The 27,000-nt window shown below is 40.4% G+C and overlaps 1 protein-coding gene across 4 annotated transcripts in view; it reads right to left on the bottom strand.

The window, feature by feature from the left end:
• Nucleotides 1–252: 252 nt before the first annotated feature.
• Nucleotides 253–27,000, bottom strand: part of PIK3R1 (phosphoinositide-3-kinase regulatory subunit 1) — a 60,137-nt gene continuing 33,389 nt past the window's right edge. For 2 of the 4 annotated variants that reach the window (XM_033164578.1, XM_033164579.1), the window contains 14 exons: nucleotides 22,795–22,887; nucleotides 20,610–20,684; nucleotides 18,349–18,480; nucleotides 17,216–17,417; nucleotides 16,788–16,867; nucleotides 9,371–9,473; nucleotides 8,726–8,824; nucleotides 8,431–8,611; nucleotides 7,037–7,162; nucleotides 4,884–5,026; nucleotides 4,582–4,758; nucleotides 4,408–4,476; nucleotides 2,765–2,935; nucleotides 253–1,632 (listed from right to left, as the gene is read on the bottom strand). In XM_033164578.1, the coding sequence (XP_033020469.1) occupies nucleotides 1,443–1,632; nucleotides 2,765–2,935; nucleotides 4,408–4,476; nucleotides 4,582–4,758; nucleotides 4,884–5,026; nucleotides 7,037–7,162; nucleotides 8,431–8,611; nucleotides 8,726–8,824; nucleotides 9,371–9,473; nucleotides 16,788–16,867; nucleotides 17,216–17,417; nucleotides 18,349–18,480; nucleotides 20,610–20,684; nucleotides 22,795–22,887 (1,841 nt within the window). In that variant the 3' untranslated portion in view covers nucleotides 253–1,442. Of the gene's footprint in view, nucleotides 1,633–2,764; nucleotides 2,936–4,407; nucleotides 4,477–4,581; nucleotides 4,759–4,883; nucleotides 5,027–7,036; nucleotides 7,163–8,430; nucleotides 8,612–8,725; nucleotides 8,825–9,370; nucleotides 9,474–10,864; nucleotides 11,133–13,097; nucleotides 13,161–16,787; nucleotides 16,868–17,215; nucleotides 17,418–18,348; nucleotides 18,481–20,609; nucleotides 20,685–22,794; nucleotides 22,888–27,000 lie in introns of those variants that run through there. The other 2 variants (XM_033164581.1, XM_033164580.1) reach the window with 2 other exon arrangements.

Genomic DNA, 27,000 nt, shown 5'->3' with positions numbered 1-27,000 from the left:
GAAAATATCTTGATGAAGTGTCTAGATCTGTTCAAAATTTCACATGTCAATCAACAGGATTCAACTTGATTTAACTACCCTAGTAGGCAATGTTTTCTGACTGTTTTTCTGCAGCATTCAAAACAAGATGGACATTTGTCTTCATTCCAATACAAACAGAACCAGCACAGAAATCTAAAACTCTCCCAATAAAATATATTGGGATTCCATAATCTGAAGGTATTTTTCAAACAATATTGTTGGACTCAGTGATACTTTGCAATTTTCATATATTCTTTTATTGAATAAAGCAGCTTTGAAGCTTATCAGGCACTGCCCAACAAAATATTTAGTCAAGAAGGAAATCTTGAATTTTAACCTTGAGCTAGCAGCCCAATTCTCTATACAAAGTGAGGCGGGGGACGGGGGGACGGGACGGGACCCTGTTAAAATAGTTCATAGTTTTAATTCTTAAACCAACTTTTACTGACATCCTGCACATTAATTTTTTAAAAATGGCCGAGGAAATAATGAACGAACTGAAAAAATAACACCAAAATATGTATTAAGGGAACATTTTGAGATGAAAAAAGGGGGGGGGGGAAAGAAAATAAAAAAGCTTATCCTCTAGTTACACTTGAACAAATACAGCCTATAGAAAATGAAGTATTGCATAGCAGTGTAAGGATTTAGCTTTCAGTGAAACAAATAGTGAACAGAATGAGTTTGGTATTGACAGTATCCATCTATGATATTTAGTCATCTGGAACTATGTACATATTATATATACTGTATGCCATAAAAGTCCAGTTTTATTCAGTCTTAAATATCTTCTCAAAACAGGAATTTAAATGTCTAAACAAAAACACTTCCTGGCACTTATGTTACCCACGTCTGTTTTAAAGTGTCTTCTAAAGTGTCCCTTAAAACGTGAAAGTGCCGTTCTGCTACATATCATTCGCCAGAAAACCAGCAATCCACAAAACTGGCAATCCGCATCCTCTGTGCGCAACCACATCGCCCAAGTCGCAACGGAGAAATTCTGATGCTACTTTACACAGCCCCTGCTGCACTTTGGGAGTCTTCAGAGTTCCAACATTTGAGCTCTTAAAGCTTTGATGAGGTGGCCGACAAGCACCATGGTTAAAGGCCTCTATGTCCCTGCAGGGAGACAGGTATAGCACTTCTCTTTTGATGTGTTTTGCCTTCTGCTTAGTTTTTTTTTTTCTCCTCTAAAAAAGAAAGCACTTTAGATTAGAAATGTGTGTTCGCAGCTCTTAAAAACTGCATTCTCTCCCACTGCGGTTGCGAAGAAAAAGCTTCAGTCCCATCTGAAGACAGATGGCTTTGACACTTCAGCTCCAACTCAAGAGCATTCTCTACCCAGAGGCCTCAAGATTGTTGAATGATCTTTGTGGGTGTTTCAATAGAAAGAGACAAACCCCAGAGTATTATTAACATCTTCATCGCCTCTGCTGTGCATATACTGGATAGGCTAGTGTGACATTGAGAGAGTCATTGTGTTGCACCAGCGATGTGTGTTGATAATGTAGCACCAGTTCTTTCAGCGAGTTGTACAAGTTATATGGCTCTGCAAATCCAAACCCAGTGGGTGTTTCGTTGATAACACAATGCTTCACTTCACCATCCACACTAAAAGAAGAGAGAAAGACTTTTTTTAGGTTGCCGAAGATACATCCTTCTTATTTTAAGTTATCCTTAAAATGAGAAAATAAAAAAATCCTTTATTCCATTATTACTATATAACCTAAAATTACTCCCACTGCTTCACTCGCCTTTAAGTAATAATATTTTTTTGGATTTTGTAGCTCCACATATAGATAACCTAAAGTTCCCATTTTCTCTGAAATAATTCCAACATCTCTCAGAATATTTCTTGAACTTTGTCTGCAATCCTATACATACACCCCTGGAAGTCCCACTGAATTCAACGGAGCTTACCTCAAAGTAAACATGTATAGGATGACACTATTATTCAAAAACATTTTGTATCACTGAATAAAGTTTGAACGTTTTTACTTTAATTCATGTTCAAGTCATTAATTGCACATCTTTATGTCAACAACCGGCCTTTACTCAGAAGGGAAGCTAGGCCTAAAAGTGCCGAACATATTGGGTTGGCAGAATGAGCATTTAAAAAACATCCCTACTCAAGCAAACAAGTATGGGATTGTGAGGGGAGCATGGCCAAATTACACTGGCTGTTGGGGTCTTCTCCACCAGCAGAGCAGATAAGAATATACTGTAACTAAGAGAGATTAGGTAGGGAGGACAGCACATAGGTGGGCACAAAAGACCCACAAATGTTGGTAACTGATTAATATTAAAATGTTACGATTCAGGACAATATCCTCATAGAACTGGAAGGGATAATGAGGTTCACGAATTGTTTGCCCAAGAAGGGGCTCAAACCCACAACCCTGAGAGTAAGAGTCTCATGCTCTACCAACTGAGCTATCCCAGATACCTCAAACATTATTAGTCAGATTCAAATGCAAGTCCCACTAGAACAGCGAGGGTTCCCCCCCTCTCCTCCCCCCTGCCCAATTGGCTCTGGAGAGGTTGGGAGATCGCCCAGAAAAGCACACAGGGGTAGGAGAGCTTGTTCCATCTGGCAAGAAGTCATTGCTTATGCTGACAGAACAACTGTAAGAGTGTGATGCTGAATTCTGCCCAATGTTGCAAGATGGATAATTTTTAATGGAATTGAGGATGTTACATGTCCCACTGCTTTAGAAATAGGCTAAAACATTTGGATACGTACACAACAGAGCACGCAGAGCAACCCGGCTTGCTACTTTCCCGAATAAGGAATGTGCCATCCCTTTTCCCACGCAGCAAATTTTCTGCTTGGCCTCTGTTGATATTTCCTACATTCCATGTTCGCTCATCATGATGAGGCAAATCCTCATCATCTTCCACCATAGAATATTGCCTATTGGGAGGAGAAGCAACATGTAATAGTTAAGAACCAGATGAAATTAACTTTTAATACATTTATTACACTTCCACCCAAATTATTTAATTCAGGACTTCAAAAGTTGGCCCCATCAGCATTCTCAAATACATGAGGGCAAGATTCAGGCTTTGATGAGAAGAAATTAACTTCCTAATCATCATGACTGTCTTCCAAATATTGCAAGACACAAACTACAGAATTGTTTTCCTGAGTCTATAGGATGTACAAATTGCTGCCTACAACTTTTGCCATGTGGCAACAAAAAGAGATCAAGAGGATTCTTGTCAGCTTCATATTATGCTAACAACCCAGTTATTATTTTTAACAGGTTGGATTCAGACTGACTTCCATGGATGGAAAGTCTCCTTCCAACTGTCTAGGAGGCTGCATGGTGGCAGGTGGAGTGAACAGGTAAGTCATCTCCCTTCCCCCACCAGTGAGAATGAAGCCTGGACCTAACCCAACATGACTGAGAAGTTCTCAGGTAACTGCCAGTGCTAATGGTGCTGCCCTGCTGCCAGCACAAAACAGTTCAACATGAGCTGGCTTTGGGTCTGCTAAGATGGCTCTAGTTTTAAAACAAGACTATGCATTCACCCAAAACACAGACTGCTATCCATAATCACAAATGTGTCTTATAAATAAAGCAGGGAGTAAAAAAAAAAAAACAGGGAGTAAAAAAAATCCGGCTGCTTCTTCCCCAATCTCACCTTGGTGTTATTTAAAAGCATTCCTCTATGAATTTAGAATCTGCCTTGTTTTGCTGGTTTACTGAAAATACATTCTGGAATGCTCAGCATCACCATAGTGAATACCTTTCCAACAGAGCTAGCACCCAAAGTTTGTTGAAACCCTGTTGCCTTCTCATTTACTTGCTCCAACATCTAAGGCTTTAGCAGCTGCTGCAAAATCACCATTATGGGTTCAATAGTAATAATAATATAATGTGGTTGCAATTGTAATAGTAAACTGAGAGCTTCTCTTTATTGAAAAGAACAGGAGGTGCCACAGACCTCTGTGTAGATAGAAAACTAGATGAAAGGTTGACTATCTCCTCTACTTTCCTAGGATTAAGATGTACAAAAGGATAACCACCTTGTGGTATCAAGGCTGTGGGAGAATCGGACACCTTAGCCTCTTTTACAAAATATGAAATTGCTAAGCACTCAACTCTTAGCTCTCCACTAGCCCAAAAAGTAAAATTGATGCCCAAGCTAGCCTTCTTGAAGAGACCAAGTATCACGGTCCCTACACTACAAGATTCATATTCCATCAATGAAAATGTATAGAGCCATCATTTAAATGGTGTATTGGCCAAACTGTGGGAGGCAGTGGAGGATATGGGTGCCTGGCGTGCTCTGGTCCATGGGGTCACAAAGAGTCGGACACGACTGAATGACTGAACAACAACAACAATACAAGTGCTCAAAATGACTTTGGATGCTTACTCTTCTGTATTTTCATTGCCAAGCCATTCATTCAGTTTCTTTTGCCGAACTCCCTTCTGAGTCAGCCACCTGAAAAGTAAATTTGAAGGCACAGTTAGTCATGGTAATACGCATTAAATATGGACTCAGATTGAAGTAGTACACTTAAAAATCTGGCAATTCATAGGCACTTACATCAAGTACTGATCTCTGGTCTTTCTGAGCTGTATAAGGTCTGGTTTAATGCTGTTCATGCGTTTGTCTATCTCCCTGTATTCAGCAGCTTGCTTCTTCAAATCCTCCTCCAGTCTATGCCGACTGTCCACAATTTCACTGATTCGAGATTTCAGCTTTTCATAGTTATGCATAATTCTGGAGGGGAAAATGAGGCATGTTTGATTCTAGATAGATTCTTAATGCACTGCTCAGGCTTGCAGCTTCTAAGGGAAATCCTTTAGGGCAGTTTAAATATAAAAATCTTAGACACTGCTACCAACCTTTGTATTTCTTTCTCATTTCCTTCCCGTTTGAACTTTTCAATATATTCTTTGCTGTATCTTTCCTGTGTTTGGCACTGCTCTTCAAATATTTTTATGGTTTCATTAAATGCTTCAATAGCAGTTCTTTTCATTTGAATTTCCTAGAGGGGAGAAAAGCTGCAAATTCAGTTTCTGCAAAACTCAGAAAGGGATTGGATGAAGCGCATTTGTGACTGAATTTTTTTTTTTTAACGCCAGTAAAATAGCAAGGGTGGTTGCCTGCATGTCTTTCTTTCTGATGCCTGAAAAATCAACTTTGGTTGGAGAACACAGGAAGTTGTCATGTATTTAAATCAGACCAGTGGTTCAGCAAGCTGTGTACTGTCTGCTCTAATTGGCAGTGGATCTCCACAGTTTCATAGAGGAGTCTTTGACCTGCTGCATGCAAAGGATGCATGTGCTCTACCAATGAGCTGAGATCCAAGGAGCCAAGCAACTAGTTCCATGTCCCCAAGGGTGCTATGGGCTGGTGTGTGTGTTTTTGAACAGCAGCCCTGCCCCTCAACCCACTACCACCACTACATGGCAAACTAAACTGCAGGGACATTCAAAAGCGGGTGTTCAAAGAGAAAAGGTCAAAACTTCTGCAGGGCACATCTAAAGTAGTTCTATCAATCCCATCATTTGTTCACTGCATTTCTGTAGGTTTACAGCAAAGGTAACAAAGACATTTATATATCTATATACTATGGGCTGGATGTGTACTAAGTTAGTTGTGTTTTTGTTCCTAACTATAGGCCTGCTGATTTCAATAGGAACTTAGTTCAACTTCCAGGCTGGATCCAGCCCAATATATACTTAGCATCATCATTATTTTAAATTGTAGGAACACTTTACTCTAATATTAAGTTCATCTGAGCAATTGGTTAGATTTCCTGGTTTTATTTTGGCTATAAAGGTAAAGGGACCCCTGACCATTAGGTCAAGTTGCAAACGACTCTGGGGTTGCAGCGCTCATCTCGCTTTACTGGCTGAGGGAGCCGGCGTACAGCTTCCGGGTCATGTGACTAGCATGACTAAGCTGCTTCTGGCAAAACCAGAGCAGTGCACGGAAACGCTGTTTACCTTCCCACCAGAGCGGGAACTCTTTTTTAAAAGGCATATCTACTTGCACTTTGACGTGCTTTCGAACTGCTAGGTTGGCAGGAGCAGGGATCAAGCAACGGGAGCTCACCCTGTTGCGGGGATTCAAACCGCTGACCTTCTGATCTGCAAGCCCTAGGCTCTGTGGTTTAACCCACAGCAGCATCCGCGTCCCAGTTTTATTTTGGCTATAATAAATGCTGAAACCAATGGTTTACTAGTGGCAGTACCATAAGCATTACGTCCAGTCTAGATACTGTTCCTGACTCCAATGGTTAAGTAGAAGTCCTTCAAGAGTACTAACAGTACAGAGTTCATATACCTGCAACTATGTTATTCTGATAAGAAATAGTAGACTATAGCATCATTATTTAAAACATATCTCTTGCTGGGTAAGTCATTATTATAACAAATATAAGCATTAGTCCGAAACCAGGTATAGTAAAATTACAAGTGGGTTGTGTGTGCAGACATAAAACACAAAACTATAGTGTTACTATAACCCAGAAATAATATTTTTTAAAAGGCATATCCAAATCTTTAAGAAGAAGAAGATTCCTCCCATATCAACAAAGCGGTTTACTCACACTAGTAAAATCTAGTCTCTGTATAGATAATGTCAACGTTCCTGCTGTGCCCAGCTGTCTTATTCAAACAGCATATAATCTTTACTGTAAAATTTATTAATTAATACTGTGCTAGTGCCCCTGGACGTGACCAGACAAGCAGGACACTTGCCAAGCAAACGAGGATATGGCACACAGAATGTCTGCAGAAGCTGCTCCCAAAGCACTGGATTACATTGATGGTTGAGGAGTGAAACAACGGCAAGCTGTTCCGCTATTCAAACCATACACTTTTCGTCCTTTCAAAACATGCACTCAAAGGTCATCGTAGCACTTTTACAAATGTCAAGAAGATTTAACCTCAGAATACTCCTGATATAATTCCTACTGAAATGAAGGGCCCCCCGCTGTGGCAGAGTGCTTTATAGACTGAGTTCATGGTAGACATTCCACACTACTCACCTGAGATGTTCTTGTGTAGTCTTCATAGAGTCTGTCATACTCTCTGTTCTTCTCCTGGAATTGGATATTATATTCATGCAATTTCTTCCCAACTGCTTCAATGCTATCCTCTTTAACCACTTGATCCTGGAAAGACAAGCACATGGAAATGAAGACCAGGCTTCTTACACATTAATGTTTGTCACAATGCAATGGGTTGGGTCTAGAGACTGGCATGTATAGTGCAGCAGCCCCCCTCATCACCAGTACTCAGCCAAGAAATTTTGACTGAATGAACGTTCATGGATTCTGCACGTGACAGAATGCATTGCTTACAATGCTGCCACTGAAAACAGATGTATACCCCATGCATTTTATTGTGGAATGAGCTTAAATTAAATTAAATGCAACGGCTCATTCTTCTTGCTTACAAGAAAAAGCTCGTGTCATGATTAGCCTATTAGTCCAAAATGTTTCTTTTGCTTATGCCACTTACAGAGCTCCTGAAATGTGCATCACTATTCAAATCAGCAACTTTTCATTTTAATAGATTTATAAACCACTCACATTACAAAAATACCAAAAGCTGTGTACAGAAAACAAATATAAATAAATGAATAAAAAATAAGTATACAATATATAAAAAAACAACAGCAGATGGCAATATTGTAGCAACAGCGGTATTATGCGCCATTATTAGAACTTCTGGACCAAACTCAACAGCAACCCACATCTAGTGCATTGCAGCACTCAATTATTGAGGTTACTAGTACATGGACTGCTGTGTCCAGATTGTACCTGCCCAGTAACATTCACAGCTGGTAGAAGCCACATGTAGCCACTGATACCATCTGAGCATCTAATGGCAAGGTTGTATCAATGCGTACCCCGCCTAGGCCATGAACCCGCTCCTTCAAAGGGTATGTGACCCCATTCAGAACAGGCCAATGGCCATTTTCCCAGACCCGGGAATGCCCACCCACAGAGGAATCTCTATCTTTCCAGGATCCAGTCTCAGTCTTGGTCATTTCCAGCCTACCACTGCATCCAGATGCACACTGAAAGACTTGAAGATCCACTTATAAATGAGACAGTTATTTAGATAACAGTGCACATTCCAGAAGATAAGCTGTGTTAGTCTGTACTAGCAAAACACCCCATGGCAACTTAGACTAACAGATTTAGTGGGCATGAGCTTTTCCTTGTAGGCAAAAACCTACATTGAATCTGATGAGGTTAACATGGGTTAGGGTCAGTGAGCACTTAAATGTTACGTTAAACTGTAACCATGCCCCCATCCTCACCCCAATTCCAATCCTTCACAGATGGACATACGTTCATTTTGTGAGAAGACAATCTTACAACATTTTTGTACTTAAGCAGAAGAGGAGATGAAAATCTTTTTTTTTTTTTACCTGTTGATACTTGGATACCGGGTAAAGCAATTTAACATCCAGCTTTGGATTATACTGGGCTAAAGACTCGTTCCGGTAGTGGTTTATTAGCTCAACAACGGAATTGAACGTTAATGGATCCGAAAAGCCGTATTTCCCATCTCGGTGAAATATTTTGATTAATTTATTATTTCCTCCCTTCCTGTAAATAAAATTTAATGGGGAAAGTCAGTTATCTTCATGAGGAAAATGTTTCTTAAATCCAGCCATGTAAAATGCACTTCAGTAAATAATATGATGATGCAACGAGCTTTACCTTAGTGTAAGCGTATAGTCTCCATGCATTTTGGTGGAGGCATCTCGTACCAAGAAGGTGCCATCAGCTGTATCACGAAGCTTCTCATTCACTTCTTCCCTGTGATGGGACCAAAAGCAACATCTGGTTTAGCTTCTAAAAATACTAGCCTTTCACTACTAACATATTTTCTCCATTTTTCTTTTTTATTCAGCACAGTCAAAGTATGAGGAAGTTTTCATATGAAAACCTGCCAAGTTCTGTTATTCTATGGACTGACTTCCCACTTGTTCCAAGAAGTTTATAGCAAGAGAACTCAGTAATAGACTACTTTCTCCTGTATGTACAAAAATGTGAACTGCTAGCAGTTGTATTCTTATTCTTCAGTATTAATTTCAAAGAGCTTTAGATGTTAAAAACAAACGTTGGTGTTCTTGATACATTTGCAAAACAGTTATTTCCATTTGTAAGTAACCAACAGAGAAATGTTTTAACAGAATATAGCTCTGGCATGTTTTGTACTTCTGGTTTGCAAATATATACTTTTTAACTCTTTAAAAGCACTGCAACCAAAACCTGTGCTTCAATGTTTTAAACATTTCCTTTTAAATAGAGAATGTGCTAAAAATGTGCATATATAATTAGCAAGATAAAAGGTGTCCTTACCTTGAGATATCTCCCCAGTACCATTCAGCATCTTGCAGAGACATGTTGTTGTTCATACCGTTATTTGCTACAGTATTAGGCTTTGGAGGTTTAGGAGGCAGTGCTGCAAGTGAAAACAATAATGCACATATATTTATACTGCCTGCTGTATAGAGGTAGGCTCCGTTCTAAAATGACAATCAACTTAAATCCACTGAGAAGAAGAAAATTATTTCATCTTTGTTTTAATTTATTTGCTTTTAATCAGCGCTGCTTTTGAAACTTCTCCCTCTCCTGCCAGAAAACAAGCTTAATTCCTTTAGTAAGCATTTGTAATTTCAACACAACCCTATGCATCTGCCCCACTGCATTCAACATGGTTTCCTCTAGGTAAGTGTGCATATGATTGCAGCCTTGGTTACCTAAAAGTCCTGTGCTCTCAGCCAAGGAGAGCTCCTCCCTCCCACTCCCATCGTAGCACAAAATGCAATATGGACTTGGAAAGACATAAACTGAAGTTTTGCACCTCATTTCCCACCCCTGGTATTCCCACCTTTCTATCATTTGATGTATTAAAATTATGCTACACTCCACACACACGCTTACAGACACATACTGATTTAATCATCCAAGAGGAATTACGCTGCTTTCTAGATTCGACACTGCTGTGGCTAATAACAACTGGAAAATTACACAGCACTGCTATAGGGAAAGAATTGGGCTTCTCTGATCCTCTGATCCTGCCAAAATACACTTTAAGGAGTCCATCTGTGACCCAAATATCCCTGGTTCTAATCTTAGCATTCTATAGGATAAAACTGCTCCAAACGGCAATACTGATTTTTTATTTTTATTTTTTAAACCCACAGTCCTGTTTCTCAATGTCAAACCTGCATGCATACACCAGTGGGTGCCAGAGAAGATTCTGCAGCATTTCTGGCTTACTAGCTAAAAATGGGGGTGGGGAATTGGGGCTAAATAAAAATTAAATCAAGTTATTTACTTTAACGGAAACTCCAATCCCATTTATCTACAACAATGCATAGGGGAAAGATGCACATCAAAATGAATGCTGTATTTTCAAAGGTGTAATGCAGCCCACTGATCTTCCTATCCTGTGCTAAATGAAAGTAGAAATGGTGACACCTAACATTTAATAACGGTGCCCAATAATTTAAAACGCCGTCATTGTTTTGAGGGGGGGAAAGCAGCTTTTTGCAGCATTTTCTGCCTGACATCAAGACACACAAAGCAGGACTATTTTTTACTGTATAACAAACAGACCTACAGGTGAGAGGAAAAAACTAAAAACAGAAATCACATGACAATTACAGTTTCATTAAGCAAGCCAAAGAGAATTCTGAACAACAACCCTTGCTGTCTTCTTTGTTCCCATGCACTAAAGATAATTTAATTCTGCAACTTAACAGCAGCAAGTTAACCCCCAAATCCCAGTTCTGCTCTGAGAGCAGCTTCTGTGACATCCAGCCTCCGACTATAATGCTGCAACATTACCTGGTGGGTCCATTTCTATGTAAAACATCAAATCCGTGCCACAATTTATATCTGTCCTAGGATAGTCTATGTCCAGCTCTTCCATGTTCCAGACAGTGTTGTACATTGGTATGAGTTTCAGCAAGTAAGCTCACTTAGAAGGAAACAGTCGGGATCTCTTTGTAATGGTGTCTTGGAATTCATTTTAAAACCTATAAGGGGCTGCACTGTAACCTATTACATCATAATCCCCAGCCAATCATGTCAAAAATAATGTCACTGGACCACTCCTGTTTCATTCACCCCCCCCCTCCACACTCTTATTCCTTGTTAATCTTATAACAATTGTCATTTCAGAAAGAATAGACACTTCACAGAATTGTGATCGGCACCTGATTGTATTTATAAAGACGACTGAACATGTTCTCAGTTTACACTGATTCCACCCCCACCACCCCTTAATCTGTTCTGTCTGCTGCTTGGTACATTCCACTGCTGGCAGCTTGACAAAAGGCTGATAGCAGCAGCAGCAGGAAGCGTTTTCCTTCAACACAGTAGATTTCTTGGTGCACAGAGAGATCACATCTCTGTCCCAGCTTTCTGTTCTCTAGCAGGGTTTACGACTGACTGCAATCGTTCCATGCACATTTTGACTCTACTATGGGTGCACTTTTTAAATAAAAGCCTGACAAGAGGAAAGTTCGGAAGCTCCAAATATATTATAAAGTGCACATTTTGCACAATTCTGGGTACCAGCTGCTTCTTTAAAACACAATGCCCTGTACGGTTACTAATAATAACATGTCACCTTCAACAAATGCCCTTTTTCAGGAAAGCTGGCAAATGCAATTGTCTAATTCTTCACAAAGCATAGAAACTCAAAATCTATCTTTGCTGTTTTGAGTTCCAATCAATCTTTTCTTTTTTTTTTAGATAAACAATGGTAAAAGTTTACACTGCCATGAGTAAAACAAAACAACTTCCTGTTAATTAAATCAAGCCCACCATTGTTAAAAGCTTGGCAAAAATGCAACAGAATATTTCAGTATGCCTAGTTCATTCTGTTTCTTTTGACCTGCTGTCATCAAGGCATTTGCCATTTTGGCAATTCCTGAAGAGCAAAAATTCTTGGTCAGCCTTCTCTGTTTTAGACTGGATATTTTCTCAGGTCTCCTCCTCCAGGCTCTCTCACAGCTAAAGCTACCTTTTATTTCTTTAAAAGGTGATTTCTTACTCAACATCAGGAAAAAAAATCCTTAAAGATGTCACCAAGCAGACAGATTCCAATATTTTACACATTTATCACCACAGAAAGCCAGATGTGGAAAATATTTAACTCATTAGTACTACTGTTGCCTTACCAATTATTATACCGGAACTCTAGGTGATGTGCATTGCAGAACACCACGAATGAAAGCCTACTCACATCTTCTAAGCACTGCACATGCAAATGAACTCTTGACCATTTTTATCCTTCAAGACAAGTACTAGCATGTAAGGACATGGCTGCAGCACCAACAGCAGCAAAAACATGCACACACTCGTTGCCCTGCAACAGCCATGCTTAAACCCACCCCACAGTAGCCACCCCCTCCTCTCCAACCCTTTAGGTGGACATGCTCCAGAGATTCCTTCCATTTGCCTCATGTAACAGGACACTTCAGACAGTCCCAGACACAAGTCCAAACATTGAACTTGAGGGTTTAGCCCACCTGCTATCCAAATAGCTCTGTTGCCAAGGTACATTTCTTAAATTAGGTTCTGAGAGACGCAAGAGCACACACAGCTAGCTCCTGTAGCCCAACGAGGCGGTCGCTGTCATTTTTATTTGTTTCCCCACCTCAAATCGCTTTTAACAGAGAAAGTGGGAAGAATAAGTTCACTCCCTCACCAAAAGTTTTACTACTGGCTAAACTCTGGACCAGCCACACTTATATGATCAGGTTACTGCATGACCCAAACTAGTCTAGCTTGCTGTGACATGATGTGGAAAACCAGAACAGGCAAGACACTGACAGACAGGTGATTTTCCACTGTTCCAACACATAACTGAACAGGTGTCAAGTTTCACTCAAATCACATTTTAACTATGAAAGCTTGCTGATGATCATATATATTAAAAGTATGCATATACAATGTATAGATGCATCCATTTATATACACACACACATAATATATACGATCACATGCATTTCATTTAAAGATTGTATATTTATACACACACAGAGAGAGATAATGAGAGTGAGTCACTTACTTTGTATACTGTGCATGGCACTAGCTCACGCTTGCAATGCCAGATTGTAGGTGGCCTCTGCCCAGCTCCACAGATATATATATATCAAGAAAATAAACTATCCTTGGAACCAAAGGCAACAAGAATCAAGTGTCTCCAAAACTGTATTCTGTATTTTAGCTCCGTAATTCCAGAAGAAAAAGCAGCAACGTGCAAAATAATAATAACAAAAAAACTCCCAAGTCCTCTTAACGCTTTAGAAAGAATCGACTTCTGTGGCTCTCTCTATTTCATCACTGATTTTAGTAGTTTTAAAAAAAAAAGTCCCCTGCAGTTCTTGCACGTCTCTCTGAGATAAAGATCTCAGCTTCATGATTAACTTGGGCAGGTTCAAATATTTGCTGAGCAAGAGATTTCAGGCTGGGGGAGGGTAGGCAGAGTCAAAGTCAGAGTTGTCATCTGCTAACAAGTGGCCAATGCAAGACTAACCCAGTCTCATTTTAGCCAAGTAAATGAGAAGACCATTGTAAGTGTCCTTAAAATAGTCTCTGTAGCTGGCTGCTGCATGGAGAAGTGAAGTACATTACTGTCAAGAAAAGCATTATGAGCAGCCAAATACAGGAAGTGGCTGAGCTCGTCGGGTGGGGGGGGGGAGGAGGGGAGAGGAACAGAATGAAAGCCTTCCTTGTAAAGTTCTGCGTCTCTGAGAGCCTACAAGCGCAGAAGAAGCTTGTTAGCATTCACTGCATCACCTTCCACACACTTTCACCGGGCCGCAACGACAGGTGGTGTTTGAAGACCCATAAAATGAAGCCCCCACACTGCTGAGTCAAATTAAAATCAACTCGAAGTCCCCGGCCCCTCCCTGAATGCCCGCTAGCTTCGACCTGGGCACATCGACAGCGGCAGAGCTTTCAAGTTACAAGCAGTGCAAACGTATGCATGCTTTACTGAGAAGAAGTCGCAGTGTCTCGAATGGGGCTTGGTCCCTAGTACGTGTCCACAGACAGCAAACTCAAGCAAGTGCATTGTTTGGGTCAAATGCTATTGTTAGGATGTTAGAAAGTTTTGATAGGGAACAGTCATCTTTAAAATTGTTTTTTGTTTAAATTTGAAACTCAGACCCTTTGTTTGCTTGCAGTGCCTGCTTATATCAATCCATCACTCAATCAAATCAGGATTTATTAGTCAACTGACCATAATAACTTATAAGTATACTTTGACACCTTTTGGCATCTCAGGTACCAATTGGTATTCTCAATCTTGCAAACTGCATTATAAGTCCTGAATATGGGTGAGAAACATATTTTGGGAGATTTTACTTTCTTAATGAGCTTCACATCTCCTTGCCTTTGACTACAAAAAAATGTTATACAACCACAAAGGAAATAAGCTTCTGGTTCATTTAATGGGGAACAGAAAATTAATTGGGGGGAGGGGAGAGACGCACATTTATGTTTCCCATTTTAAAGTAATTTGAGTACTGTAACGGCAATCTGCTAAAACTGTTCACATTTAATTACAGAAACTGCTATTAATTACAGAAACCTGTTGACTCCATTTTATGATATTGTTTCAATGATTATAGAAAATTCCACTGCCATCTACTCTGACTTGGAATACAGGAATGGTATTCAGAGTCACTGACCACTATGCATTTCTATAAACTTATAGGAGTACAGTGGGACCTCGGGTTACATACGCTTCAGGTTACATACGCTTCAGGTTAAGAACTTCACTGCAGGATTAGAACAGAAATCGTGCTCTGGCGGCGCAGCAGCAGCGGCAGGTCCCATTAGCTAAAGTGGTGCTTCAGGTTAAGAACAGTTTCAGGTTAAGAATGGACCTCCGGAATGAATTAAGTACGTAACCAGAGGTACCACTGTATCTGATATTTAATTTGGGATTAATTTAGTCCTTCCCCTATAGATGGCACCAAAAACACAGAACTCAGTGTGTGGAGCTAATCCGTTCATGTGTGTGCAACGCTGCATGCAGAAAGCAAAAGAGAGGGGGCAGGATTGTGCATTGTGCCTGCAATTTGATTTATTCTCTTTCCTAAAAAACAGAATTTCACCACATTTTGCATAATTTGGTTACTTGTTAGATGGTGCCTGAAAGACTGGATTCACAAAGCATCTAAAAGCAGAGAAAGAATTTTCGATTTTGTAAAAGCAGAGGTTGAATACAAACCCAACTTCAACCGCAATAATTCTCTGTTACTTAGTTTACACTAAGGAAATCACTGGTGTCTGTATTCCCTTCTCCCCCACATAACATACAAAATAAGAAGCACTGACAAAGTATGGTAATCACAATTCAGCAAGGTATTTTATTCGTTTAAAATTATATGAGCCTTGCTTATTATTAGCTTAGAAGGGGAGCCCTCTGCTGGACAAACATCAGAATGTAGACAGGCGTGGTGTCTATTCCAAGACAGAACTGAGTGCCTACCGTTTTCATAATCATTTAACAAAGGTCAACCAACCATATCAATTCAATGACCAAAGCTGCTGTCAGCTTTCACATGCATTTTTTTTCACAATTCCCTACAACAGCTCTCTAAAGCAGGCAACAGTTTTCAAACCAATCCAATCCAATTCAAATAACTTTACCGTGCTAGGCATTGGTCATGACAAATCTGAATCAAAAATAAATACAAGCAAAAGGGATGCTGCAACACAAATAATAGTCTCTATTTAGATCTCTGTATCTCCCTTACAGTTCACAGTTTTCATACCCAGTACCAATACAACCCATTTGTTTCTGGGTATCAGTGTTCAACTGACTATTGCTTTTTAAAATTCAGCTTGCACACCCAAATCACATCTGTTTGACTTCACATTCTGTTCCCGAGACAGGCTCTACTGCGCTCAGTTTTTCAGACCATGCCTTAGATCTGCTTTAAAGAAAAGTACGTGCAAAAAGTTTGCTTACTTGGTCATCAGTCAACTGAAGAACACCTGACAATGTCCACAGTATGCAAAATCCCCCAGCGGAAGGTTCTTTCCAACATTATGTCAGTGCAGTGCCAAGGTCTGCCCTATGGTTACAGGTCATGGTTTAAGGAGAGTGACATTAACCTTGACCCTGAGCTTGGACGATACCCTAAGCCAAACATTTCCTGCAGGAGCCAAAATGGCACAGGGAGGAGCAAAATGGGTGCAAGCGCCTCACTGGGAGTCAGCACACATGGTAAGCCATACTCTTCTGTGTTGTGATGAAAAATGGCTTTAAGCAAGGGGAAAATTGGGTGACAGATTAACATCCCTATTTTACAGACAGGGTGGGGACAGCACAGTAGATTTCTATCTAGGGAGTTTGTGGCAGAGGTGAGATTTGAACCCAGCTCATGCTACGACTGTATATCTTATCTTTGGATATTTCTACACAGGAGTTTCCCTCAGTGCTTAATCAGAAAACAAGGCAAGCAGGAAGCTACAACTGCATACCAGAACGGCTCCCATGCACTGCCCTAGATTCCCCATAGCTGCCTTATGGACAGGTATCAGCGTGGCTTGCCAGAGAAGCCTACTTGGTTTTCAGCTGTGCACATTGCTACCTGAAGTTAAGCATCAGAGAAGGCAAAACCATTTTGCCTCAGACTTCCCAATTCAACATAATAATAAAGGCAGAGGGTAGGAAAATGCCACAAGTACAGCCTCCTCCAAAATATACTTCAAAATGCTTCCAAAATCCAGGTTTTCTTACCTGGTGCAGGTTGTCTTTCATTCCATTCACTTGCAATTAACACTTCCAGGATTTTTATGTGATGTTCAGGACTGTCAGAGCTGTAATAAATATTGGTCTTATATTAAAACAAGGAAGCATGTGCTGAACAAGTTGAATATTCTGAATAGTACCAGACACATATACAAATGATTTTACTTGCTTTTGTAACTGTAACTGGTTTTCTAACTGCACAGTTAAATGGGTGGTATTCAACTAAGGTTTACTTAGTGTAGAGCCACTGGAATTAATGAACATGACAAAGTTAGGGCCATTAATTTCAATATATATACTTTGAGTAAAACTTTATTAAATACTATCTCACTATTAACTCACCCTAGGACCTTATGGTTGGTGGGGAGGTAAGAAATCTTATAAATAAATAAGTTAAATAAATGCATTCACCTTACCTTGCTACCTGGGTCCTGAAGAGCAGAAAGCTGAAAATTTCAGCTAGGGACCTTGCATTCAAAAGGTTTTTGGTAGAGTTCTGGCAAAGTCTGGAGAAATGTTTGAGTAGATACTGGAGTGTGAGCCAATACTGTTGAGGTATATTAGGAGATCTGATGAGCCTCTTCAGCACTTGAGCATATTCCTCTGAGTTTTGCACTTCTGCAAAGAAATGAATGTTCCCTAATGAGGTTCGTTTAATTCAACAACGAGTTTTACAGGAAGACATGAATTCTTTCTTCTCTTAAATGATGAAAACTTTAGTAAGCATGGACAGAAAAAAGGATCAACTATACAAAAGTCAAAGTGAAACAGGAGTATCATTTGGTAAAAAGCCACAAAATGTTCAGCGTGTGTTGGTAGAAGTCTGTCTTCTGTTTAGTATCATACATGATTGGGTAATTCTGAGATGTAGCTGATAAGCATCGGAGGTGCTGTTGTAACTTTGAAGGTTACACCAGCAGCAATATCCTGTCCCTAGAATTTGCAAATGACTATGAAGGCTACCCCTGAACAGGCTGAGTCCTACTGCCTGAATTCAATACTAAAAGAGATGGGCCTTATCTATGCGTATTTATTGCACTGTATCCCAGAATTGCGAATGGACTTCAGATTCTTGTCTACTCTAATACATTTACCTCGCAAGTACTGATAAAAGGTTAACAATTAGCTCTTTCTGCATACAGACAAATCCTTGATTTGTTAACCAGTGTTTGTACAAATATTGCACTTGCCAAGTCACAGTGAGTTCTTAACACTAAGAACCGCTTTGTACATTATGTTTTTAAGAAAATTCAATGAGATTTTGTTAACATGAAAATGAAAGGTGAGCGCATAACATGCAAACAGACAAACGTTTTCAACTAGATACGTGTGTCAGGGAAACAGGACTGGGCGGCAGATCTTTGCTATGTGTACAAAGCAGATCCAAAAGGAATGTGCGTGTTTCTGCAGGGCTCAAAAACGCACGCAAGACTTGTCTAAAGGTCCGATATTTGGTATATTAAGTCTCCCATAACCTACCCTTGGAGGAAACAAAAATTAACCACTGCTAATGAATTCTGCGTTTGCGAAAAAATGTTTGCATTCATACCTTGTGCTATAGAAATCATTTCATTGTAAACAGATGCTGGAATGACGGGATTTGGCAAGTCCACAAAGTACCTCTTCAAAGCATCTGATAAAACCTGCAGATCGATGGCATCAAAATCCACTGCAGAAAAATCTGAGAGGGGGAGAGATAGATCCCAGTTATGCTTTGCCTGTGGAGCATGTTCAGTCTGCCTGCCCCCACCCCAACCATTTTATTGATACATTACAAAACAGAAAGCGATGCTTGCATCTCAATTGGGTTTATAATGAACCATTTGTAGTAAACAAGGCACCCAAAAAGTGCTTTTATTTATTTCAGGCACCCCCAAACTCAGCCCTCCAGATGTTTTGGGACTACAATTCCCATCATCCCTGACCACTGGTCCTGCTAGCTAGGGATCATGGGAGTTGTAGGCCAAAAAACATCTGGAAGGCCAGTTTGGGGACGCCTGATTTATTTATTTCGATCCGGAAGGCTACCCAAGTCAACTTACATAAAATAACACACGACACAACATCACTGAGGCAGCTTCTACCCAGTTTCATGCAAGTCATTGCTCTGGGGTACCATACCCCCTATTTCCTATAGGGCTATATTTCTTATTATACTATCCAAGGGCAGATAGGGAGCTAGGCACAGGAGCTGTGCATTGGCTGAGCTGCTTAGTGATGGCAGTTGTGTGTTCTGTTGCCTGGATGTTCTGTTGCCTGGGCGTGCGGTTCTTACTCCCCTCCCCCTAGGACTCCATACCTTTTACAACTATCTAAAAAAAGGGGCTCTTCACAGAAGTTCAATTTTATGTAGAACACATGTAAGAGACATTGCAGAAAGACAACGTACTGTAAAAGCTCTGCTTCCTAATGTAAGACGTTTGGCAATCACATGACATGCCCTTCTCTAATGCCAGAAAGTATGGTACAGAAAGTAATGGCAACAGGCCGCTAAGAGAGAGCATGGCGATTCTGCACACTGATGAGGAAGAACTGCAAAACCTACATAAATAATTCCTCAATGCATATTGAACAATTCACACATAAGGCCCACAACAATGAGCATCTTTGCTGAAATGACTCAATGTCAGTTACTTTGTTCCTTTTTTAAAAAAAAAGCAATATATAATAAACAAGAACCTTTACAAACATAATGAATGTATTTGCATTATTCACATGTAACACCATTCAAGGAATCATGAATAAAAAGGAAAATACATTGCTACACCATACAAATAACATACAAAGTAGACTCCAGTGAAGGAGATCTGTCCAAAGTCCCCCAGGAGACTTTGTTGCTTTGATATACCTCTCACTAATGGGGCAATATGAGTAGATTGTTTTAGGCCTTCTAAGAGTCCAAGGTATTTTTAACTGAGCTATGTTTTACATACTAATATTTTGTGTAAACAGGAGCGCAGTAAAGCATTACAACCAATGATAAGGCCAGAGTGAAAACAAGAAAATGTTTTATTGGCTGGCGCTGAAAGTTACTTTACATCTCTAAAATTTCAGATATATATTCAAATACATATACACATATAGGCCTATGCATGCGTGTGTATATGTCTTCATGTGCTTGTGTGTGTGATCTGTGCATGCGGAACAAAATTCTTAAATGGATGCATGTTAAAGTTCAAAAATGTGTTTTCAGGTCCAATAGAAATCCTCCTCGGACCCAGAAGCTTTGAACAACTGCAGACTGGTTGTATCTGGAGTTTTACAGCATGTTTTCATCAATATTCTGGTTACACAAGGCTCTATTTCTCATGTTCTGCTCAAGCAGTTATAGTGATACATGTACTGGATCGGTCCCTAGGGAATTCTCTCCCCAGGGAGGTCCACTGGCACCAACCTTAGTATTGTTCTATTGCTTGTGTTTTCCTGGGCATTTGGGAATTTCCAACACTATGATATTGTGTTCTTATATCTCTTTTAATAATGTTTATATGATTTTTTTCATTGTATTTCTCACTTTCTTTGTAAATTGCTTTGAGACTGGGAAGCCATGCATAAATCTTACCTTACCTAACCTAAGTTACAGCATCCTCCTCAGCCAATCATATTTCTTAAAAGCTATTACCGACCAAGGTATTTCCAAGTAGGCCTAATCCCTGGAATTTACGAAGTCAATGGGACATGGGGTCAGTGAAACTTAAGACTGTAACTGAACACCAATGGAGTACCCTGCTCTGACATGTGTAAGTTTTACATGTTAAATTAATTTGTCCCATGTGAATTACACTGAAATCTATTAATATTTGTACCTACCACACTCAGTAATTTGTCTCAGTTCACCAGTACTGCTTGATCCATGTGACCTGTATAGCGTTGAACATTCCAGACCTTAAAAACAGAGCAGATTGGGTTTTTAAAACAGAGAAACAAGCACCCTCAAACAAATCCTGTGGCTTTTTGTACATCCTATTTCACCCAAATGCCACAGCATAGCAGGAGTCTGCACATGCTCGTGTAATTATATTCTTAGTCTCTCACATCTAATTGCACCCCATGCAGGACATGCCTGCAAACAACTAGCTAAGCAACACTACAAAAATACTGTATACCTTATCCAAATTCTTGACTTTGAAATTTGCATCAGGGCCAAACTAAACATGAAATGGAAGATCTACGATCAGTTCTGACTTTAAAAAAAAACACCAAAACCTTAATAATTAGTTGGTGGAAGATGTTTCAATAGCATAAGAGTTTGGCGTGATCGTTTTAAAAACCCTCCCAAAGTCAGTGGCTGTATATTTTGAAACAGCCGTTCTCAGTACAGGTGCTACTTCCTTTCAATAAGAAGTGTTTGATGTTGCTGACATTTAACAATGGCTGCATTTAAAGTAAACCAGTCATGATGGCAAGAACTACACTTAAGAGCAGGCTTCCTCAACCTCGGCCCTCCAGATGTTTTTGGCCTACAACTCCCATGATCCCTAGCTAGCAGGACCAGTGGTCAGGGATGATGGGAATTGTAGTCTCAAAACATCTGGAGGGCCGAGTTTGAGGAAGCCTGTTTAACAGATTGCAAACAAACAACCTTCACACTGTCTGTCTTTTAACCTGCCCCAATAGTCAGTCCTGTTTTAACTTCTAAACACTGCAGAATTGAGCCCGACCAATTGAAGAAGTCAGACAGAGAAAGGAACACAAATACAGTGGTACCCTGGGTTGCATACGTAATTGGTTCTGGGTTACAGTTCGTAACCCGAAAAGTACGCAACCCGAACAAGCACACGAAAAACCTGGAAGTAGCGGTTTGCGCATGCACAAACTGCGCAGAATGCTTCTGCACATCAGCGTGTTGCGCACGCTCCGGGTTGCGCTTCCGGGTTACCTGAGTTTGTAACCCAAAAAGTACGTAACCAGGAGCGTACGTAACCCGAGGTACGACTTCCATGCTGGCATGGGAACAGTACAGTAACAGAAATGCTAGTCAAAATATAGAAGGAAAATTCGTGTTTCATGATGGGAGGAAATTTCTCTCCTCTGGCAACATTCTTCAGCAAATGGGAAGGGCAAAGAAAGGTTTGTAGCAAGTTTGAATTTTGACACACACAGACGGAGAAGTGAGAGTTTCTACTGAAGTTTACTAGCACTGAAGCACTCTGACAGCTGTTCTTCTTTCTAAGAAACTGACACAGCCTTAGCAATTGGGCGTTTTGCTTTAGGAGTTTGTTTTCTCCAAAGTGTTATGTTAGTATATTTGTTTACAAACAGGGAATACAAAGACATTATTACTCTCCAGGGCTCCCTGCCATTCAAGGTAAACCCAAACACTGTGCCTTGGCTTCTCACACCTGAGGGAAGAGGGGGCCCCTTAAGGCAGCCTTTCCCAACCTAATGCTCTCCAGATGTTGCTGGACTACAAATCCCATTATCCCTGACTATTCATTGGCTAGGTTCAATGGGAAATGTAGCCCAAAACATCTGGAGGGCACGAGGTTGGGGAAAAGCTGGTTTAATGATCCCAAGCAGTCCCTACCTTTGGATCAACTGTTCACTTCAAGGACAGAGTTTTTGCTACCTATTTGAAAACATTTCACATTTCTGGGCCTTTTCCAAATTTATCTTTAGGTAATACATAATTCATTTCAACATAGCTCAACAGCCAGTTATGAGGTGGCAAGCTGTTCAAGCTTCATTACTACTTTAATAAACAAAGTAGCCTCAATTCAAGCAGCATGGGACTGTATTATTATTATTATTATTATTATTATTATTATTATTATTATTATTATTATTATTACAACTTCTGGACCTTGGGTATAATTCCAACATCAATGGAAGCAAGCACATGAGTATTGTGCAAGACTAAGCATGACCTGATATGCCTCCTGACATTTAGGCCTGCCATTTGCAATTCAAAAATGTGAAGCTCAAAGGGGGTGGTATCCGAATGACCAGGCACACAGCAAAGTTATATTCTAGCCCCATGCCACCATATGCATACCTTTTCTTTCAATGGCTTCCACTAACTTGATAAGAAGAGGAGCTGCCTTTTCAGGTGGCGAAAACTGCTCTGAAAGATCTGGAAGTGTAAAAGCTGTAAAGGAAAGAAGGGAGAAATAAATAAAATATTTTTTTTAAAAAATGAAGTAGCTGAGGTACAGTTATAAGAGTTCATGAAAAGCATGAGATGTAATGCAGCTGGTTAAATTTTAAACACTGAACAAATTCCCTTTATCAGCTGGCAAAGTCTAGGCAAACAGTTTTCTCGTCAGCCCTTGCTTATTAGAACCATACATAATCACTTAGTTAAAGAAGAAGAAGAAGTTTGAGTCCCAAATAATTCAGGACATATTCAGCATAGTTTCAGTAGAAATTCTGCTGCTGACCTGGAATGAAACTTCAGAAACACATGCTGCACCCTTTGCTATTTTGAACCACTTATCACTACAATATGAATTTTCTCATGTAATAGTAAATAAATAATAAGGACCCTTATATTTCTATAACTCTTTCACTGCAAAGGGCTCAAGTCATGTTGCATCAATGCACACTCATTTCTGGGAAACATAAATAAAAGAAAGGTCATGAACCTTATCCCGATCTGCGTCTAGCCCATGTGTGATAGCCATGCACAAGTGTTTTAGTGGATGGGAATAGCAACCATGTCGCAGGAATGCTTTGGGGGTCACTGTGCCACTATCAACTTCTTTCCAAAAAAAAAGGCAACCTTATATTGAATGCTATCCCTGCCAGCTTGGCATATTTCCATGGCTAGCCAAAACAGAGTATAAGAGCAGTGATAGACCCAAATATGCTGGGAATGTAATAAATGGGATTGTTGCTGCATGGTGGTTCATGGAAAGTGCATAGTAGTTTGAAACAGGCATCCAATTTTGTGATCATGGACACACCAAATTGGCAACTGGAGCTCCTCATTGGGGCAAACTTTTGAGAAGTCCCCGGTCTTGTTTGTTTCCATTTTCAGTGTAACTGATGAAGGAAGCCTGTTGGGCATGGTGATGCAGAGCTCTGTACCACAGGGCACCACTGGAATGTGACCATTTATCAATGGTGCACTATCATAGCCCCACCACTTCTTCCGCTGAGGGGGAGGCATTTCGGTGCGCAGCATCGCCGCTCATCTTCCCCACCCCAGGAGGAGAAGCAAAGCGAGTGGCGACAGTTGGAGGAGTGCCGAGGCTCCTGCAGAGTTTGCCGAGAACTGGGACATGGCAGGTGTGGTAATTCCTGTTTCAGCTCAGGTGGCGAAACGGGACAGGCTGCCCCTGTGCAGAATTGCACCTGTCTTCCATTCTGGGCCCGTTTGCCCTGGGAAGTTCAGATGGAGATGCGGAGGAACCCATGTTCATTGCTCCTCATCAAGTTCCCGAGGCCTTTCTGTCCTTAAAAGACACTTGCACCCGCTTTTCCTCGCACTTCATATACAGCATAACCAATACTCAAACTCGCTTGACCCCACCACCCACTTTTTCTGTTGCTAAAAAGGCTCATTAAGGCCAGTATGCTTGCTTCCCTCACAACCTGTAATCTCCCTTAAATGACACGTGCAGCCTCCCCAAGGAAAAGGGTTCAGAATGGAGGTGCACTTGGGTGGCGACAGGCACAGGGAAGCCTGTGTTGTCATTGAGTCCACATTATAGCACTTGTTTTGCCCTTCCTTTGTAGTTGCATATTTGATGAGCCTCCTCCTCCTCTTTTCTTCCCCTGTCCTCCACAGGCTGCACCAGATGCATGATCACATATGTCCACACACACATACACACTCTAGTGTTCCATACAAAATGCCAGCATGTTTCTCTGTGTCAACATGTGCTCTGCACAACTGTAGAACTCCTGTGCACTTCAAAACAGAACACAGCCGAATGTGCAAAATCTATCCAACCTTCTTATAATAAAATGCAATGAAACAGAAAGCTCTGGAGTTGACCAGTCGGGGGAGCTACGCACCTTCTTTCTACCCCCCCCCCCCCCCATGATTTCTACAAGAACTATAAAAATACCACTTTTTTTTTTAAAGGATCAGAAACTTCCTCTTAACAGTAGCTCTTTGAATATGCCACAATTACTAGGAAATCCACAGTACAAGAACCTGAAGATTTCCTTGAAGTGCTCTTTGTGAAATGTGTCCAGCAGAAGAACAAACTCTGTGAAAGGGACATTCACTCCCATCCTAGCGTGGTGGAGCCAGCAGCAGCCAGATCTCGCATTTGTCAACAAGCAATCATGTTGTAAAAGTTTAGAAGAAGCTCTGCCAATTTGTGGGAAACTGATCATTGTGAAAGATATCCATGCATAAAGCACCTTGCTGTTATTTTTAAAAGTACTTGTACTTTTATACCTACATAAGTGGTCAATCACTGTGCCTTTTTTCAAATGCATGCATGGCCATGTACATGTCGGTTTTCTGCACAAAAATATCTGCATCGAAAATAGCTGTGCACAAAGCAGTTCTGAGGGAGGCACACGGCAGAACAAAAAATCCAGCTCACTGCCTTCTCTCTCTTACTCCCTCTAGTGGTTTCTGTAAGGAAAGCAAATTGCATTTTTCCATCCGCCCACCACAATTCCTTTGGGCCTAGTTCTCCCATCCTAGATCAGAAGTAAATTAGGAATGCTGTATCAAGTATTTTGATGTTTTAGAAGAGAGGCTTCTCTTCTCTTATCTTTTGCAGTTAGAAAAATAGGCTGCTGCGGAGCTAGAAATGCTCTTGCAATCAATTGGGTTTGCTACATAAAATATAATTTTGAGGGCTGCAACATGCCCTATCCTATGCACATTTCCAATAGGGATTACCCCCATGTAGACAAATAAGTTAAAATTGCCTGAAAATCTACCACTACCACCCATTAATCAGTGTTCGAAACTCCCATTGTTCTAGGCGCATTTTGCGACAGGGAATTCCATGTGCACGAGCAGTTTTTGAGCTCTGGGCACAGTACTGCACCTTAGAGTTCAGATTAAAACTGCAGAGTGGAAGGAAAGGAGGACCTTTTTCTGCCTCGCCACTTCCAACTACTCTCTGGAGACTGGAGAAGAGACCCTCTTAAGAATATTAGGGGGGTGGGCAGGGGAAGGACTAGACCATGTGAAAAATGAACAAAATATTTCAACTGCAGTTCATTCATTTTCAGCTCTGTATTCTTGTTATAAAAAAGCGCACCTAGACATTGCGTTGTTGCGCCCATAACCTAGGTTTACGGTGCCATTTAGCTCCTAGCTCTCATATCTCAGTTTCTTACACTGCCATTAATTGAGCAGCATTTAAAATAATATGTAAGCTGGAAATGGCCACTAGAACAGGTATTCTCCGTGCTCTCAGAAAAGAGAGAATGACTCTCCTAAGATAATATGAAATAAGTGGAACAGGAAAAAAGAATCTAGTATGGTATATGACTACTTCACAACTGTTTTTACATATGCAAATTTAACTGATTAATCACAGGCAAATCAACCAATATCATAAAGTTAAAAAAGATTTATTTAATTGGGTGACAGCCCTGATTCTTTGAAGCCAAATACCACCTCACTGATTCAAACAAACTGCCAATCATAATTTTAATGAAATTAGTTGAATTCTAAAAAAGCTAATGGGGAGGGGAACCCCTTAACATTGTAACGTGATGAAGTGACGAGTGTGCAAAGCATATCACCAACAATCCTGACACAACGACACTCTCTTAATAGTAGTGGGTTTTGTAGCTCTTGCAGCAGTGAGCTGCTCTGTTCTGCGATGCTCCTGTATAAAATTCCCATACCATTATACTGCAATTGGTACTTTCGACAGTAAACTTTCCACCTTTGGCACAAAACTGAAAATTACAGTCATTTAGGGGTTGGGTTGTTTTTTTTTTTTTTAGTAATAAAAAAAAGACCTCAGGAAACAGTTGTCTGCCAAACTAAACACTTTACAACATTCTTAGAACTAAGTACCATTTTACAAGATTTACACAGAAGGAAGCCAGGTTTGTTCGTGGTGCTTTAAATTAAAAAAATAAAATAAAATAAAACGCTGACATGCTACAGCAACAAAACGGAATGGAAGCAAGTATTCCAGCTACCATTGCCAAAACAAGCTCTGAATATGGATTAGTGGTAATGGAGCAGAGGACTGAACACGTATCGAAAGGATTACGGCAAGAAACAAGTCCCCACCACCTCACCCCAACCCCTCTCAACACACAATTT

Source organism: Lacerta agilis, chromosome 11 (genome assembly GCF_009819535.1).
Source record: "Lacerta agilis isolate rLacAgi1 chromosome 11, rLacAgi1.pri, whole genome shotgun sequence".
NCBI classification, from domain to species: Eukaryota; Metazoa; Chordata; class Lepidosauria; order Squamata; family Lacertidae; genus Lacerta; species Lacerta agilis.
This window is presented reverse-complemented; position numbering and strand designations above follow the sequence as displayed.